Source organism: Chionomys nivalis, chromosome 1 (genome assembly GCF_950005125.1).
Source record: "Chionomys nivalis chromosome 1, mChiNiv1.1, whole genome shotgun sequence".
NCBI classification, from domain to species: Eukaryota; Metazoa; Chordata; class Mammalia; order Rodentia; family Cricetidae; genus Chionomys; species Chionomys nivalis.
The window spans coordinates 85,175,127-85,190,104 of NC_080086.1; the positions used below are offsets into that span (position 1 = coordinate 85,175,127).

The 14,978-nt window shown below is 39.5% G+C and overlaps 1 protein-coding gene across 1 annotated transcript in view; it reads right to left on the bottom strand.

Annotated features, from left to right (window-relative positions):
* Qrfpr (pyroglutamylated RFamide peptide receptor) overlaps positions 1-14,978 on the bottom strand; it is a 58,639-nt gene that overhangs the window by 12,193 nt on the left and 31,468 nt on the right. Inside the window, exon 2 of the mRNA XM_057788137.1 lies at positions 7,046-7,204. Coding sequence (XP_057644120.1) covers positions 7,046-7,204 — 159 coding nt within the window. The remainder of the gene's footprint in view (positions 1-7,045; positions 7,205-14,978) is intronic.

A 14,978-nucleotide genomic window follows, 5' to 3' on the forward strand; every position in this document is an offset into this window, starting at 1 on the left:
ACTGTATTCTTTTAAACACTGCCTGGCCCATTAGTTCCAGCCTCTTATTGGCTAGCTCTTACATATTGATCTAACCCATTACTAATATTCTGTGTAGCACCACGAGCTGGCTTACCAGGAAAGATCTTAACCTGCGTCTGTCTGGAGTGGGAGAATCATGGCGACTGCCTGACTCGACTTCTTTCTCCCAGCATTCTGTTCTGTGTACTCCACCTACCTAATTTTCTGTCCTATCAGGGCCAAGGCAGTTTATTAATTAACCAATGAAAGCAACATTTAGATATGAGGCCCACCTCCACCACTCTCCTGGCTCCATTTGAAGGAAGAGATGAGCAGGCACCAATGCAAGAACTCCTCCAACAACCTGAAAGGCAACATGACATCACTAGAATCCAGGGATCCCGAAATAAGAAGAATTAAACACCCTACTCCAGAAGAAATAGAAGAAATCGACTCTAAACTGAACTATATGAAAATAATGAAGGATCTTAAACAGGAGGTGAAAAACTGCCATAAAGAAATACAGATGACAAACAAAAAGGTAGAGGAAAGGAATAAATCTCTCAAAGATACCCAAGAAAACCAAGAGAAACAAGAAAAAGCAATCAAACAGGTAAGGGAAACGGTTCAAGACTTGAAGAATGAAATGGAAGTAATGAAGAAAACACAAACCGAGGGAAGGCTGGAGATGGAAAATCTGGGTAAACAAACAGGAACTACAGAGACAAGTATTACCAGCAGATTACAAGAGATATAAGGAAGAATCTCAGACACTGAAGATACCATAGAAAAAATAAACACACTGATCAAAGAAAACAACAAATCCAATAAACTCTCCTCAAAAAACATTCAGGCAATCTGGGACACAATAAAAAGACCAAAACTAAGAATAATAGGAGTAGAAGAGGGAGAAGTACAGCTCAATGGTCCAGAAAATATATTTGATAAAATTATAAAAGAAAACTTTCCCAACCTAAAGAAAGATATTCCTTTGAAGGGTCAAGAAGCATACAGAACACTGAATAGACTGGATCAAAAAAAAAAAAAACATGTCCTTGCCATATAATAATCAAAACATAAAGCACACAGAATAAAGAAAGAACATTAAGAGCTGCAAAGGAAAAAGGTCAAGTTACTCATAAAGGTAAACCTATCAGACTTACACCTGACTTCTAATGGAAACCATGAAAGCCAGAAGATCCTGGATAGATGTACTGCAGAAACTAAGAGACCATGGATGCAAGCCCAACTACTATATCCAGCCAAGGTTTCGTTCACTATAAATGGAAAAAACAAAATTTTCCAGGATAAAAACAAATTTAAACAATACGTAGCCACAAATCCAGCCTTACAGAAAATAATAGAAGGAAAATCAAAACCCATAGAGTTCAACAATGCCCACAATAACTCAGACATCTAATGGCCCTTCACCAGCACAACTAAAAGAAGGGAAACACATACACTCTACCACCAAAATAAGAAAAAATGACCAGAGTTAACAACCACTGGTAATTAATATCACTTAATATCAATGGACTCAACTCACCTATAAAAAGGCACAGGCTAAGAGATTGGTTACGAAAACAGGATCCAACATTCTGCTGTTAACAAGAAACTCACCACAACCACAAAGGCAGACAGCTACTCAGAGTAAAGGGCTGGGAAAGGGTTTTTCAAGCAAATGGACCTAAGAAAAAAGCAGGAGTGGCCATACTAATTTCTAATAAAGTTGATGTCAAACTAAAACCAATCAGAAGAGATGGAAAGGGACATTTTCTACCCATAACAGGAACAATTCATCAGGATGAAGTCTCAATCCTGAATATATATGCCCCTAATATAAAAGCACCAACTTATGTAAAAGAAGCATTACTAAAACTCAAGGCAGTCATCAAACCACACACACTAATAGTAGGAGACTTCAACACTCCTCTCTCACCAATAGACAGGTCAATCAGACAGAAACCTAACAGAGAAATAAGACAATTAATGGAGGTAATGAATCAAATGGACTTAACGGACATCTATAGAACATTCCACCCAAATAGGAAAGAATATACCTTGTTCTCTGCAGCTCATGGAACCTTCTCGAAAATTGACCACATACTCGGTAACAAAGCAAACTTACACACTTACAAAAAAATATTAGTAACCACCTGTGTCTTATCAGATCACCATGGATTAAAGTTAGAAGGTAACAACAATGCTACCCCCAGAAAGCCTACGAACTCATGGAAACTGGACAGTCAACTACTGAACCACACCTGGATCAAGGAAGAAATAAAAAAAGAAATTAAAGTCTTTCTTGAATTCAATGAAAATAAAGACTCAACATACTCAAACCTTTGGGACACTATGGAAACAGTGTTAAGAGGAAAGTTCATAGCACTAGGTGCCCACTTAAAGAAAATGGAGAAAGCACACATTGGAGACTTAACAGCCCACCTGAAAGCTCTAGAAAAAAAAAGAAGCAGACTCACCTAGGAGGAGTAGAAGATCAAACTGAGGGCTGAAATCAACAAAACAGAAACACAGAAAACAATCCAAAGAATCAATGAAACAAAAATCTGGTTCTTGGAGAAAATCAATAAGATTGATAAACCCCTATCCAAACTAATCAAACGGCAGAGAGAGAATACACAAATTAACAAGATCGGAAATGAAAAGGGGGACATAACCACAGACACAGAGGAAATTCAGAGAATCATTAGATCTTACTACAAAAGCCTGTATGCCACAAAACTGTAACATGTAAAAGAAATGGACACTTTTTTAGATAATCACAATATACCACAGTTAAACCAGGACCAGGTGAACAATCTAAACAGACCTGTTAGTCATGAAGAATTAGAAGTTGTTATCAAAACCTCCCTTCCAAAAAAAAGGCCAGGTCCAGATTGTTTCAATGCAGAATTCTACCAGAACTTCAAAGAAGACCTAAAACCTATACTCCTTGATGTATTTCACAATATAGAAACAGAAAAGTCATTGCCAAATTCCTTTTATGAAGCTACAGCTACCCTGATACCAAAACCACACAAAGACTCAACCAAGAAAGAGAATTAAAGGCCATTCTCACTCATGAACATCAATGGGAAAATCCTCAATAAAATACTGGCAAACCAAATCAAAGAACACAATAGAAAAAGTGTCCACTATGATCAAGTAGGCTTCATCCCAGGAATGCAGGGCTGGTTCAACATACGCAAATCTATCAATGTACTCCATCATATAAATAAACTGAAAGAAAAAACATATGATCATTTCATTAGATGCTGAAAAAGCATTTGACAAAATTCAACATCCCTTTATGATAAAGGTCTTGGAGAGATTAGGGATACAAGGGTCATACCTAAATATAATAAAAGCTATTTACAGCAAGCCGACAACTAACATCAAATTAAACAGAGAGAAACTCAAAGCCATCCCACTAAAATCAGGAACACGACAAGGTTGTCCAGTCTCTCCATACCTCTTCAATATAGTGTTTGAAGTTCTAGCAATAGCAATAAGACAACATAAGGGGATCAAAGGGATTTGAATTGGGAAGGAAGTAGTTAAACTTTCATTATTTGCAGACGATATGATAGTGTCCATAAGTGCCCCAAAAACTCCACCAAAGAACTCCTACAGCTGATAAGCACCTTTAGTAGCGTGGCAGGATACAAGATCAACTCCAAAAAATCAGTTGCCTTCCTATACACAAAGAATAAGGAAGCAGAGAGGGAAATCAGAGAAGCATCACCTTTCACAATAGCCACAAATACCATAAAATATCTTGGGGTAACACTAACCAAGGAAGTGAAGGATCTATTTGACACGAACTTTAAGTCTTTGAAGAAAGAAGTTGAGGAGGATACCAGAAAATGGAAGGATCTCCCTTGCTCTTGGATTGGGAGGATCAACAAAGTAAAAATGGCAATTCTACCAAAAACAATCTATAGATTCAATGCAATCCCCATCAAAATACCAACAAAATTCTTCACAGATCTCGAGAGAACAATAATCAACTAACTTTATATGGAAAAACAAAAAACCCAGGATAGCCAAAACAATCTTATACAATAAAGGAACTTCTGGAGGTATTACCATCCCTGACTTCAAACTCTATTACAGAGCTACAGTATTGAAAACAGCTTGGTATTGGCATAAAAACAGAGATGTTGACCAATGGATTTTAATAGAAGACCTGGATTTTAACCCTCAATCCTATGAACACCTGATTTTCGTTAAAGGAGCTAAAAGTTCACAATGGAAGAAAGAAAGCATCTTCAAAAAATGGTGCTGGCATAACTGGATGTCAACCTGTAGAAAAATGAAAATAGATCCATATCTATCCCCATGCACAAAACTCAAGTCCAAATGGATCAAAGACCTCAATATCAATCTGAACACACTGAACTTGATAGAAGAAAAAGTGGGAAGCACTCTACAACTTATGGGCACAGGAGATCATTTCCTACGTATAACCCCAGCAGCACAGACATTAAGGGCAACATTGAATAAATGGGACCTCCTGAAACTGAGAAGCTTCTGTAAAGCAAAGGACACTGTCATTAAGACAAAAAGGCAGCTCACTGACTGGGAGAAGATCTTCACCAACCCTGCAACAGACAAAGGTCTGATCTCCAAAATATATAAAGAACTCAAGAAAATAGACTTTAAAATGCTAATTAACCCAATTAAAAAATGGGGCACTGAACTGAACAGAGAATTCTCAACAGAAGAAATTCAAATGGCCAAAAGACACTTAAGGTCATGCTCAACCTCCTTAGCGATCAGGGAAATGCAAATTAAAACAACTCTGAGATATCATCTTATACCTGTCAGAATGGTTAAAATCAAAAACACCAAGGATAGCCTTTGCTGGAGAGGTTGTGGAGTAAGGGGTACACTCATCCATTGCTGGTGGGAATGCAAACTTGTGCAACCACTTTGGAAAGCAGTGTGGTGATTTCTCAGGAAATTCGGGATCAACCTACCCCAAGACCCAGTCATACCACTCTTGAGAATATACCCAAGAGATGCCCTATCATATGAAAAAACATTTGTTCAACTATGTTCATAGCAGCATTATTTGTAATAGCCAGAACCTGGAAACAACCTAGATGCCCTTCAATGGAAGAATGGATGAAGAAAGTGTGGAATATATACATATTAGAGTACTACTCAGTGGTAAAAAACAATGACATTGTGAATTTTGCATGCAAATGGATGGAAATAAAAAACACTATCCTGAGTGAGGTAACCCAGACCCAAAAAGATGAACATGGGATGTACTCACTCATAATTGGTTTCTAGCCATAAATAAAGGACATTGAGCCTATAATTTGTGATCCTAGGGAAGCTAAATAAGAAGGTGAACCCAAAGAAAAACATATAGTCATCTGCCTGGATATGGGAAGTAGACAAGATTGCCGAGCAAACACTGGGAACTTGGGCGTGGGGTGGGATGGGGGTAAAGGGAAATGGGGTGAGAAAAGTGAGAAGAGGAGTACGGGGGGAGCTTGGGGGAATGGGATGGTTGGGATAAAGGAAGGGTGGATATGGGAGCAGGGAATATATATATATCCTAATTAAGGGAGCCATCTTAGGGTTGGCAAGAGATTTGACTCTAGAGGGGCTTGCAGGTGTCCAGGGAGATGTCCCCAGCTAGTACCTTGGGCAAATGAGGAGAGGGAACCTGAAATGACCCTATCCTATAGCCATAATGATGAATATCTTGCATATTACCTTAGAACCTTCATCTGGCGATGGATCGAGATAGAGACAGAGACCCACATTGGAGCACCGGACTGAGCTACCAAGGTCCAAATGAGGAGCAGAAGGAGGGAGAACATGAGCAAGGAAGTCAGGACCATGAGGGGTGCACCCACCCACTGTGACAGTGGGGCTGATCTATGGGGAGCTCACCAAGGCCAGTTGGACTGGGACTGAATAAGCATGGGATAAAACCGGACTCTCTGAACATGGTGGACAATGAAGGCTGATGAGAAGCCAAGGACAATGGCACTAAGTTTGATCCTACTTCAGGAACTGACTTTGTGGGAGCCTAGCCTGTTTGGATGCCCACCTTCCTGGACCTGAATGGAGGGGGTAGGGCCTTGGACTTCCCACAGGGCAGGGCATCAGGACTGCTCTTCAGACTTGAGAGGGGGGGTGAATGGAGTGGGGGGAGGGGGAGAGGAGTGGGGAGAGGGTAGAAGAGTGGAGTTAAGGGGGAGCAGTGGGAGGAGGAGGAGGGAAATGGGAGGCAGGGAGGAGGCGGAAATTATTTCAACAAAAAAATAAATAAATAAATAAATTTTTAAAAATCCACTTTCACAATATTAACTCTGTCAATTAATGAGCACAGCGAGGGGGACTTTTCCCACTTCAGTGTCTTCCTTCAGCATCTTAAAGCTTTCATCCTCGAGGTCATGCTTGTTACAATGGTATGGCATTGAGATTCACCCCGATTTCTCCTCCTTTTTAAAAGCCTTAATTCTCCATGAACTCCTTACTTTAAACTCTTTCCATACCTATTTGTTGCTTTTTTTATTGGAAAGAGATATTTAGCTCTTTTTAGAGAAGATATGACATAAGTTTTATAGTAACTGACAACTTCTTTTCTCTATTGATTTGTCTGATCATTTCTAACTGCTTAAAAATAAATTTGGTATTGCAAAGATTTCAGGATTACTTTCTAGAATAGTACAGTCCTATACTGTCGACATTCCTATAACAAAAATATCTGCCTCTTCCTGTCTCATGACTATTAGTAAAGTTTCTCTCTTTCGCTGTCATGGTAGTGCAGCTTTTATCTAAACCTTTACACCTAGACTATTGTTCTCTGTCCCCCAGCCTCCTGTCTATGTTGGGTGGCATGAGGTAAGCCACCCAACTCTGGCACAAGTTCTCCATCATGTGTTCTGACTCAGCACACAAGGGCACAGAGACAACGTAGCCTAGAGACCATGGACTGAACCTGTGAGCAAAGATAGGTGTTTGTTTGAGCTCTTCAGTTCAGATGCTTTGTCACCATGATGCAAAGTGATAAACACACCCAGCATTGTGAACGCCCTTTGATTGGTGTACTGCCGCTTCATCTTAAAAGGATGGACAAGCCCCTGGTGTCTCTCCATGGCAATGCAGGTCATCGTGAGGATTTCTGTCACAATGGCAGTGCATTGGACAAAGGGCACCATCTTGCAAATGAAGGCTCCTATGGCAAGGAAAGAAAAATATGTGTGTGAAAAACAGTATGATATTCAGTCTGTCTCTTTTTAATTATCACATTAATTAACTCTGAGCCTCTACTCATAGCTTCATAATTATAATTATGTTACAGACACAAAATAATTAAAGAAATGTGTCGGGGGCTTATGCTTTCTTTCTCTGGATAATTTTAATGCTCTAAAGCAAGCATGCATGCTAAAACAATGAGAGAACAAATCCATACCTCACTACTGACAACAGGGAGGAAGAAGTCCATGTGAGTAGGTAGAGATGGTGGAACATACCTGCCATCCTAACACTCAGGAGATAAAGGCAAAAGGACTCAGAGAGTTTGAAATCCAGTCTGGGTTACATAGTGAAATCAAAATCCACCTGTATTCTATAGTTAAATCATGTGGAGGCCCAAAAATGTGAGCCTATTTCCACCTTAACTGAGAGTTTTAGCTTGTTCAAAGTTGTTGACAATTATGGCTACACACCCTGAGGTAGAGTGTGGTTACTTGATATTTTGGACATTAAGATGGCTCATACAGGTAGATCCACTCTACCCTGATCAAAGATCGGAGAATTTAAGCATACTTCTGCTCCTTCTTTTAAATTAAGGGGTTTGACCTTGGGAGTGGCTGCCTTCAGGATACTTGGTCTAGGATAGGTTCACTGCCTAAACAACAGAATGCTTTCCTCAGGAATTAATGACTTGATGTCTCAAGTACTGAACCAAGTAATTGTTCTAATTGTCCTTTGTGTCATATTACAGCAGTCTTTTACCTTCTTCCCCTTTTGTATGAAGGTATAAAAGTGTATGAAAAATTAAATTCAGCAAATTTCAGTATTCATTGGAACTCCTTCCTGATACTGTCCTATGCTTCTGTTTGTTATTTTCACTTGGGTCTTTGTTCTCTTTACTTATTCTTCTAATCCCCACAAGAGGCATATTTCTCGAAGCATAGTCTCCAACAAAACCCTGACTCAAAAATAAAACAAAACACCACAATGACTCTTGCTCAAAAAGGGCAAAGTATGACTTGGTCTTAGGATCTTAACTGGTAGGTCATCTGTTCTCTCCCCTTTAGCTTCTCTGTAAAATCATCGAAAGAAAATAATGGCCATCAGAGTCACAAAGTGCAGCTTTCACTTTTTATTTTCCCTTAGATCTCTGCCTAGTGCTTTTTATAAGTATATTCTATCATCATCCTTTTGACTGTGCTTCCTCCAGTATGACTGGACAAGATGCTTCATTGTGAACACATTTCAGTTGTGTGATAATTTCAAATATTTAAATATGTTGCTAAACATGTTAGAATCTAACAGTTAGATGCTAATCTGCTGCTCCTTGCCCTTTACCAATCAAATCGTTGGTGCGGGAGAATTGTCTGTATTATGTCAATCATGTTATAAATAAACGCTGATTGGCCAGGTAGAAAATATAGGTGGGAAAACCAGACAGGAAGTAGAAATGATGTAATGAGAATAGGACAATTCTAAAAAGGAGGAAGTTTATTCCTCCTATTCCTGCCTAGACCACCGAAGCAGCAGGATGTGATCTGCCCCACTGAAAAAGGTACTGAGATACACGGCTAACATAGATCAGAAAAAAATGGGTTAATCAAGATGTTTCTAAAATGTGTTTTTTCCCAACTCAAAAGCTCTGGATTAGAAGTAGATCTTCCTAAGCAAAGGTTTCTCATTCCTTAATTTCATATGTAGTTAAGCTGACAACCAAGACTAGCCATCACAGATGCCAAGAGCAACAGGCATGATAAAACAGAGCTTACGATTTGTAACATGAATGGGGGCCTGCTTGTTTGTTGGGGATTTTGTCCCATCTGGTACCCCACAACTGTTTAGCCCCAAAGAAAAATCACACAGAGATCTCTATAAGTTATAAGCTGATTGGCCCATTAGCTCTAGCCTCTCACTGGCTAACTCTCACATCTTGATTTTCTTCTGCCACATTTCTGAACCATAAAGTCAATCAAGGTATCAGAGCACACACTGCTGCCTGACCAACCGAAGGGACAATCTGTCCCAGGCATCTCTCTTTGTTTTTTCTGCCTCTCAGAAATGTCTGGAGTCCCTTGACTTTTGGTTGACTCTCTGCTGCCAATGATACCTGACCTGTCTCTCTACCATTCTTTGTGTTTTTGTATTTGTGTATTTTGCATTCTGTTTCCAATAAGTACACTTGGCTTTGAGACATGCTATAAGTCTATAGTGTTGTCTTCTCAAAATACTTTAGTCACATCACCAAACACAATTATGTCAGATAAGTGAAACAACATAGAGCTCACTATAACGATGTTTCCTTGGGAGAGCAACTTTTCAACATAGTGCCAGTATTGACTAACATAATTTATTTCCCTCACTAACTGGACTAAAGTCATAAGCATGAGAGGTTTTCACAGTGGCCATTCAGAGGTGAGGGCCTTTCTATCCCTATTCACCCCCAGCCTAGATTCTGAACTCAGAAACTCAAAATGTCAACAATCATCATGAACTTTCCTGGTTATAATTGACCAAGCTATTCCATTTTTCTTCATCATTTTACTTCCCCCCAATGTAAAAATAAACTGTATTCAAGCTTCTAAAATGTGATTGTTTGACAAATGATAATATTCAGAAATGTGATTCCTAGTTCTACCTCCCATCACTTACTCTACTGGAATTTTTTTCAGTATGAACAGGTATCTTATCACCAAGGTTATTCAGTAACGGTTACCCAGAGAAGAATGGAGAAGAGAGCGGAAAAGTGGGCAAATCTTTTGAGTTAAATAGACTGGAGGTTAGCCTCAAGGTGGCAAGCAGCAATATGATTGGAATGTAGGAGAATTATACAAAGAATGAAGAAGTTTAAAGTGTCAGAAAAGCGATGAAAGGAGACAGAGACAGAGACCCACATTGGAACACCCGACTGAAATCCCAAGGTCCAAATTAGGAGCAGAAGGAGAGAGAACACGAGCAAGGAACTCAGGACCGCGAGGGGTGCACCCACATACTGAGACAATGGGGATGTTCTATCGGGAACTCACCAAGGCCAGCTGGACTGGCTCTTAAAAAGCATGGGATAAAACCGGACTCGCTGAACATAGCGGACAATGAGGACTGCTGAGAAGTCAAGAACAATGGCACTGGGTTTTGATCCTACTGCACGTACTGGCTTTGTGGGAGCCTAGGCAGTTTGGATGCTCACCTTACTAGACTTGGAAGGAGGTGAGAGGTCCTTGGACTCCCCAAAGGGCAGGGAACCCTGACTGCTCTTCTGGCTGATGAGGGAGGGGGACTTGATTGGGGGAGGGGGAGGGAAATGGGAGGCGATGACGGGGAGGAGGCAAAAATCTTTAATAAATAAATAAATAATTAAATAAATAGATAAAAAAAAAGAAACAGATCTAATGTGAACTACACCTTTTTCTGGAAGCCTATATAAGGACACAGAAAAAGGAAGCTTTTGCTATTTGCCTGCTTGCTCTCACCTTGCTGGCAAGTTCATTCCTTCACTGGCAGTTGAATCTAATTCTTCTGGTGTATACTGAAGACCAGCTGAGACATCAAGCCTTGTGGATGGAGCAACTGTTAGATTCTTGAACTTTCTCTTCACAGCCAGTTATTGCTGGATTAGTTGAACTGCAGCCAGCTAGTCATTCTAATAAATCCCCTTTCTATATAGAGAACTATTCATCCTATAAGATCTGTTACTCTAGAAAACCACGACTAATATAGCATCTTGCCTGCCCACCCCTTCCCTATTAATTATTTCTTGCTATCAGAGAACCATAAGCTCAGGGATGGTATCAGAGAAGTTCTGTAATCCAAATTCATATCATACCAATTCTGCTTCTCTAGATAATGTTGGATTCCTGTAGTTACCTCACAATGAGCCCAGCCCACTTTAACAACATTATTTTAAACACATTTTCATAATTCTTTGAAAGTTTCTCACAAGTTTTTCTCATTACCTTTAACAAACACTCTGCCAAACTATGCAACACACCTCTGTGGTATCCTCCTTCCTTGTATACATCCGCCTCAGGCCTTTTGCACGGCATTTCGATGCAGTATATTTTTTTTATTTTATAGCTTATTGAGAATACTTTAGACTGTACGTTACCATAGTCATGCCTCCTTCAGATCCACTGTACTTCCCTACATCCCCCAACTTCATGTCTTCTTTAAAAAAGAACCCACTGGAACCAATTTTTGCTGTCCCATACTCCTAGGTATGTGAACTTCAACTGGAGTATGGTTGACCTACCAGGGGCTTGATCTGTAAAAAACCTGACTCTCTTTTCCTCAGAAGCCAACAGTAGTCAACAGCTCCCCAGCTAGGGGTAGGAGAGGATTCAGCAACTCCTCTCTCCATGCCAGAATGTTGACTGACTTGATAATGCACAGATCTTGTGTAGGTAATCACAACTGCTGTGAATTCAAGAGTGAAGAAGTTCTGCTGTGTCCAAAAGTCATGATGTCTGCCCAGTCCTCTCCAAACTCTGGTTCTTGCCATCTTTCTTCACCCTTTTTTTCAATGATTCCCAAGCTTTCAGGGTGAAGAGTGTGATATAGATGTCCCATCTGTGAATGAGCGCTCCTCTGATAATCATTTGTTCTTTGACCAACCAGCTGTGAGTTTCTGTGTCAACCAGCATTCAATATACAAAGAAACTACTCTGATGAAATTTCAGAACTTGACTAATCTGTGGGTCAAGCTAAGAATTTAGAGGACAGTTTGATACTGAATCCATTTAGCAGAATAACAGTAGTAGGATGACCCTTGTGAACATCTCACCCATTGATTGTTGGTCAGATTTGCAGTACCAGGAATAAAATCCAACCAAGAGCAGTGCATTGTCTCCCTTATAATTGTGTTGCTATTGAAATCATGGACATATGTTGTCATGCTGATCTTTAACCATGGAATTTTAAAATAAATTCTGTTCCTTTGCAGTGACAGCTCTTCACATTCTTTAAAAATCTTTTGCCACAAATCTGTTAATGTTATATAGATGCCTATGAATAGATGGACGGTACATATATATTTTATTTTATTATTTTATTATTCACTAAAAATCTCTACTCTTAATAGAAGGATATTTGTTCATTTTACCCACTAATTATTCCTGATATTTATAACAGCTCAATAAGCATTACAGCTGAGGACAATGACTTACAAGGAACTCTCAGTGTGCAAAGGCATCCTGGAATTCAATGCGGAAAGTTCTGATTAAAGAATTTATTTTTGTTGTTGTTCCGATCACTTCTAGTTTTGCTCACAGGGTCTCAGGAAAAAAAAACAAACAAAAAACCCACAAGAATCTTTTCTTAAATCATGTATTTGTCTCCTAACATATTTTTATCATTCCCAACTTTTCTAATTGGTTCAAGTGTTCCTCATTTGATACACTTTTCAGACATTTCAACTCTCTAAACCAGTAAACTCAAGTTAGAGGCAGTCAGGGCAGAAATTGGGAAACTTTCTTGCATCTCAGTCCTGGTTACCCTCATCTGCTATTAGTTAATGTCAACATTTGTACTAGACTTTTTACATTATTGACTTCTGAGGAAGCTGAAATCAAATTGAAATAAATTGGGGCCACTGAGTAGAAACTTTTGTTAATTCACTCTTCTCTGATGGTTAAGGAAATAAAGACCTGTAGAGGTAACTCTAGATATTAATCCTTCCCTCATTCTTTTTGGAACTCTGAACCTTAGAACTAGCCCTACTCACTTCTATTCCCTGTTACAATTCAAACTGTGTTCCAAGTTAAGGCCCAGACTATAGGTAAGATGTTCCAAGATTATAGGTAAGATGCCAATTTTACTAGCAATGTTTTAGATTTTTCTGTATTTGGACACCTAACAATCCTGTTTCAAAATGACACATGAATAAGGCACTAAATTTGTAAAGCCAGTTTTCCTTTTGTTTTGTCTTTCTGAGACAGGGTTTCGTCCTGGCTCTTTCTGGTGGTTTTCAGTTACTTTCCCAAGATGTGTGGTGTTCTGCAAGAGTGTCATTGCTGCCGCCCAGAAGGAAGAGGCCTTAAGACCAAGGCAGAGAAAGAGAGGAGCCCTAAGCTCTAACACTGCCTCACTTGGTACAGCTCTAATTGGAGCTGGCTTCATTGTGTGTGGGAGCTGCAAGTTTAAAGAGAACGTTATAGAACCCCAAGGTGACCTTGTACAACAGACATTGGGTGATCAGGACAATTTAAACCAGGGGTTCTATTCCTACTTCTGTGACCTTATAATACAGTTTCCTATGTTGTGACAGCCCCTACCTTAAAATTATTTTATTGCTACTTCATAACTGTAATTTTGCTACTATCATGAATCATAATGTAAATATCAGATGTCCAAACCCCAAGGGGGTCTTGACTCACAAGTTAAGAAGCAACATTTTAAATTAGTCACAGCAAAGACAATCTTACTACCAAATAATTAAAAAAAATAGGCTTCTTGCTTCTTCTAGATCTCAACCTTCTTGTTGACTTTTGCTAATACTCTGTTGATGTAGGAGGAGTGAAGAAAGGCTTTGTCACAGGAAGGAAAATGTTTATGAAGAACAAAGCAGAAGGCATGAAAGGAGGCCAGAGAGCCTGGACTTCTGCAGAGAAATATCCTCTAGATTCTGAGAACCCCAAAGAGAAATAACAGGCTACCATAGAAAATGAGCTACAGAAATAGGGATGTTTCCCAAATTCACAGAAGGAAGCAGAAGCTGCCCTGCTGTCGCTGGGGAGCCACAGATGCTGAGTGAGAAGACAGCAAGATGAAGTAAGTCATCTTAGGAAAGAGAAGTGAAGCACGAGCTGGACAAGCAGAGGTGGAGTGTGGAGCAGAGTTCCAGATGTGGCGCCCTACTCGTGGCTCTCCCCTGTCTCAGAGGTGCTCAACTCACCAGCACACAGCCACTGAGGATGGCTGCATTTGTATCATGACGTCTACAGTAAAAATAATTGTTTGCTATGTGACCATTACTGTGACAGTCTTAGGTTTATTTTTCATTTTCTCTATATTACTCAAAATGAGACTAGTATTCATATGCAGTTATAAAAAATACATATGGAAAGCTCTTATAAAAATATCGCATAAGTGGAGTCATTAATAACGATGACATTCAGGAAATCCCCTAGACTCACAGAAGTCATTTCAATTTTGAATAGATTGTTCCTTCGCACTACTGAGCAGTATCCCAGAGTGCATCTGTGCCACAGTTTATGCAACACTAGTCACTGAAGGAGATCAGGGAATACTCCAGTTTTAAATACAAATAAATAAATTTTGAAATTGACACACAGATTTTGGTGTGAATACAAGTTTTCACTTATGTAAGATTGATATCCCAATTTTACTTCCAGCCTTGTTAGTGACTCTGGGTTTGGTTTTAAGAAAAGTTGCGGCATCTTCACGGTGGATACATCACTGTGCGTTCTTTTGTTTATTTCTTGGATTATTGTTGAGATGGTATTTTAATTACAACATTTCTCCCTTCTCTTTTCTCCTTCAAAACCCTCCCATACACTCCTCCCTGCTCCGATCGCAGTCTCTCTCTTCATCAATTGTTATTGCAGGCATATTTGTATTTGTATCACCATACATATTCCCAGGTATAACCTGTTGAGTCTGTATAATGTTACTTGTATGTATGTTTTCAGGGCTGACCATTCACTGGACAACCAACTGGTTTGCTTTTCTTTAGAGCCACCTCTCCTGCTCCCAGCTTCCTCAGGTGCCTATGAGGGCCACAGTAGCACTATGGCTAGGCT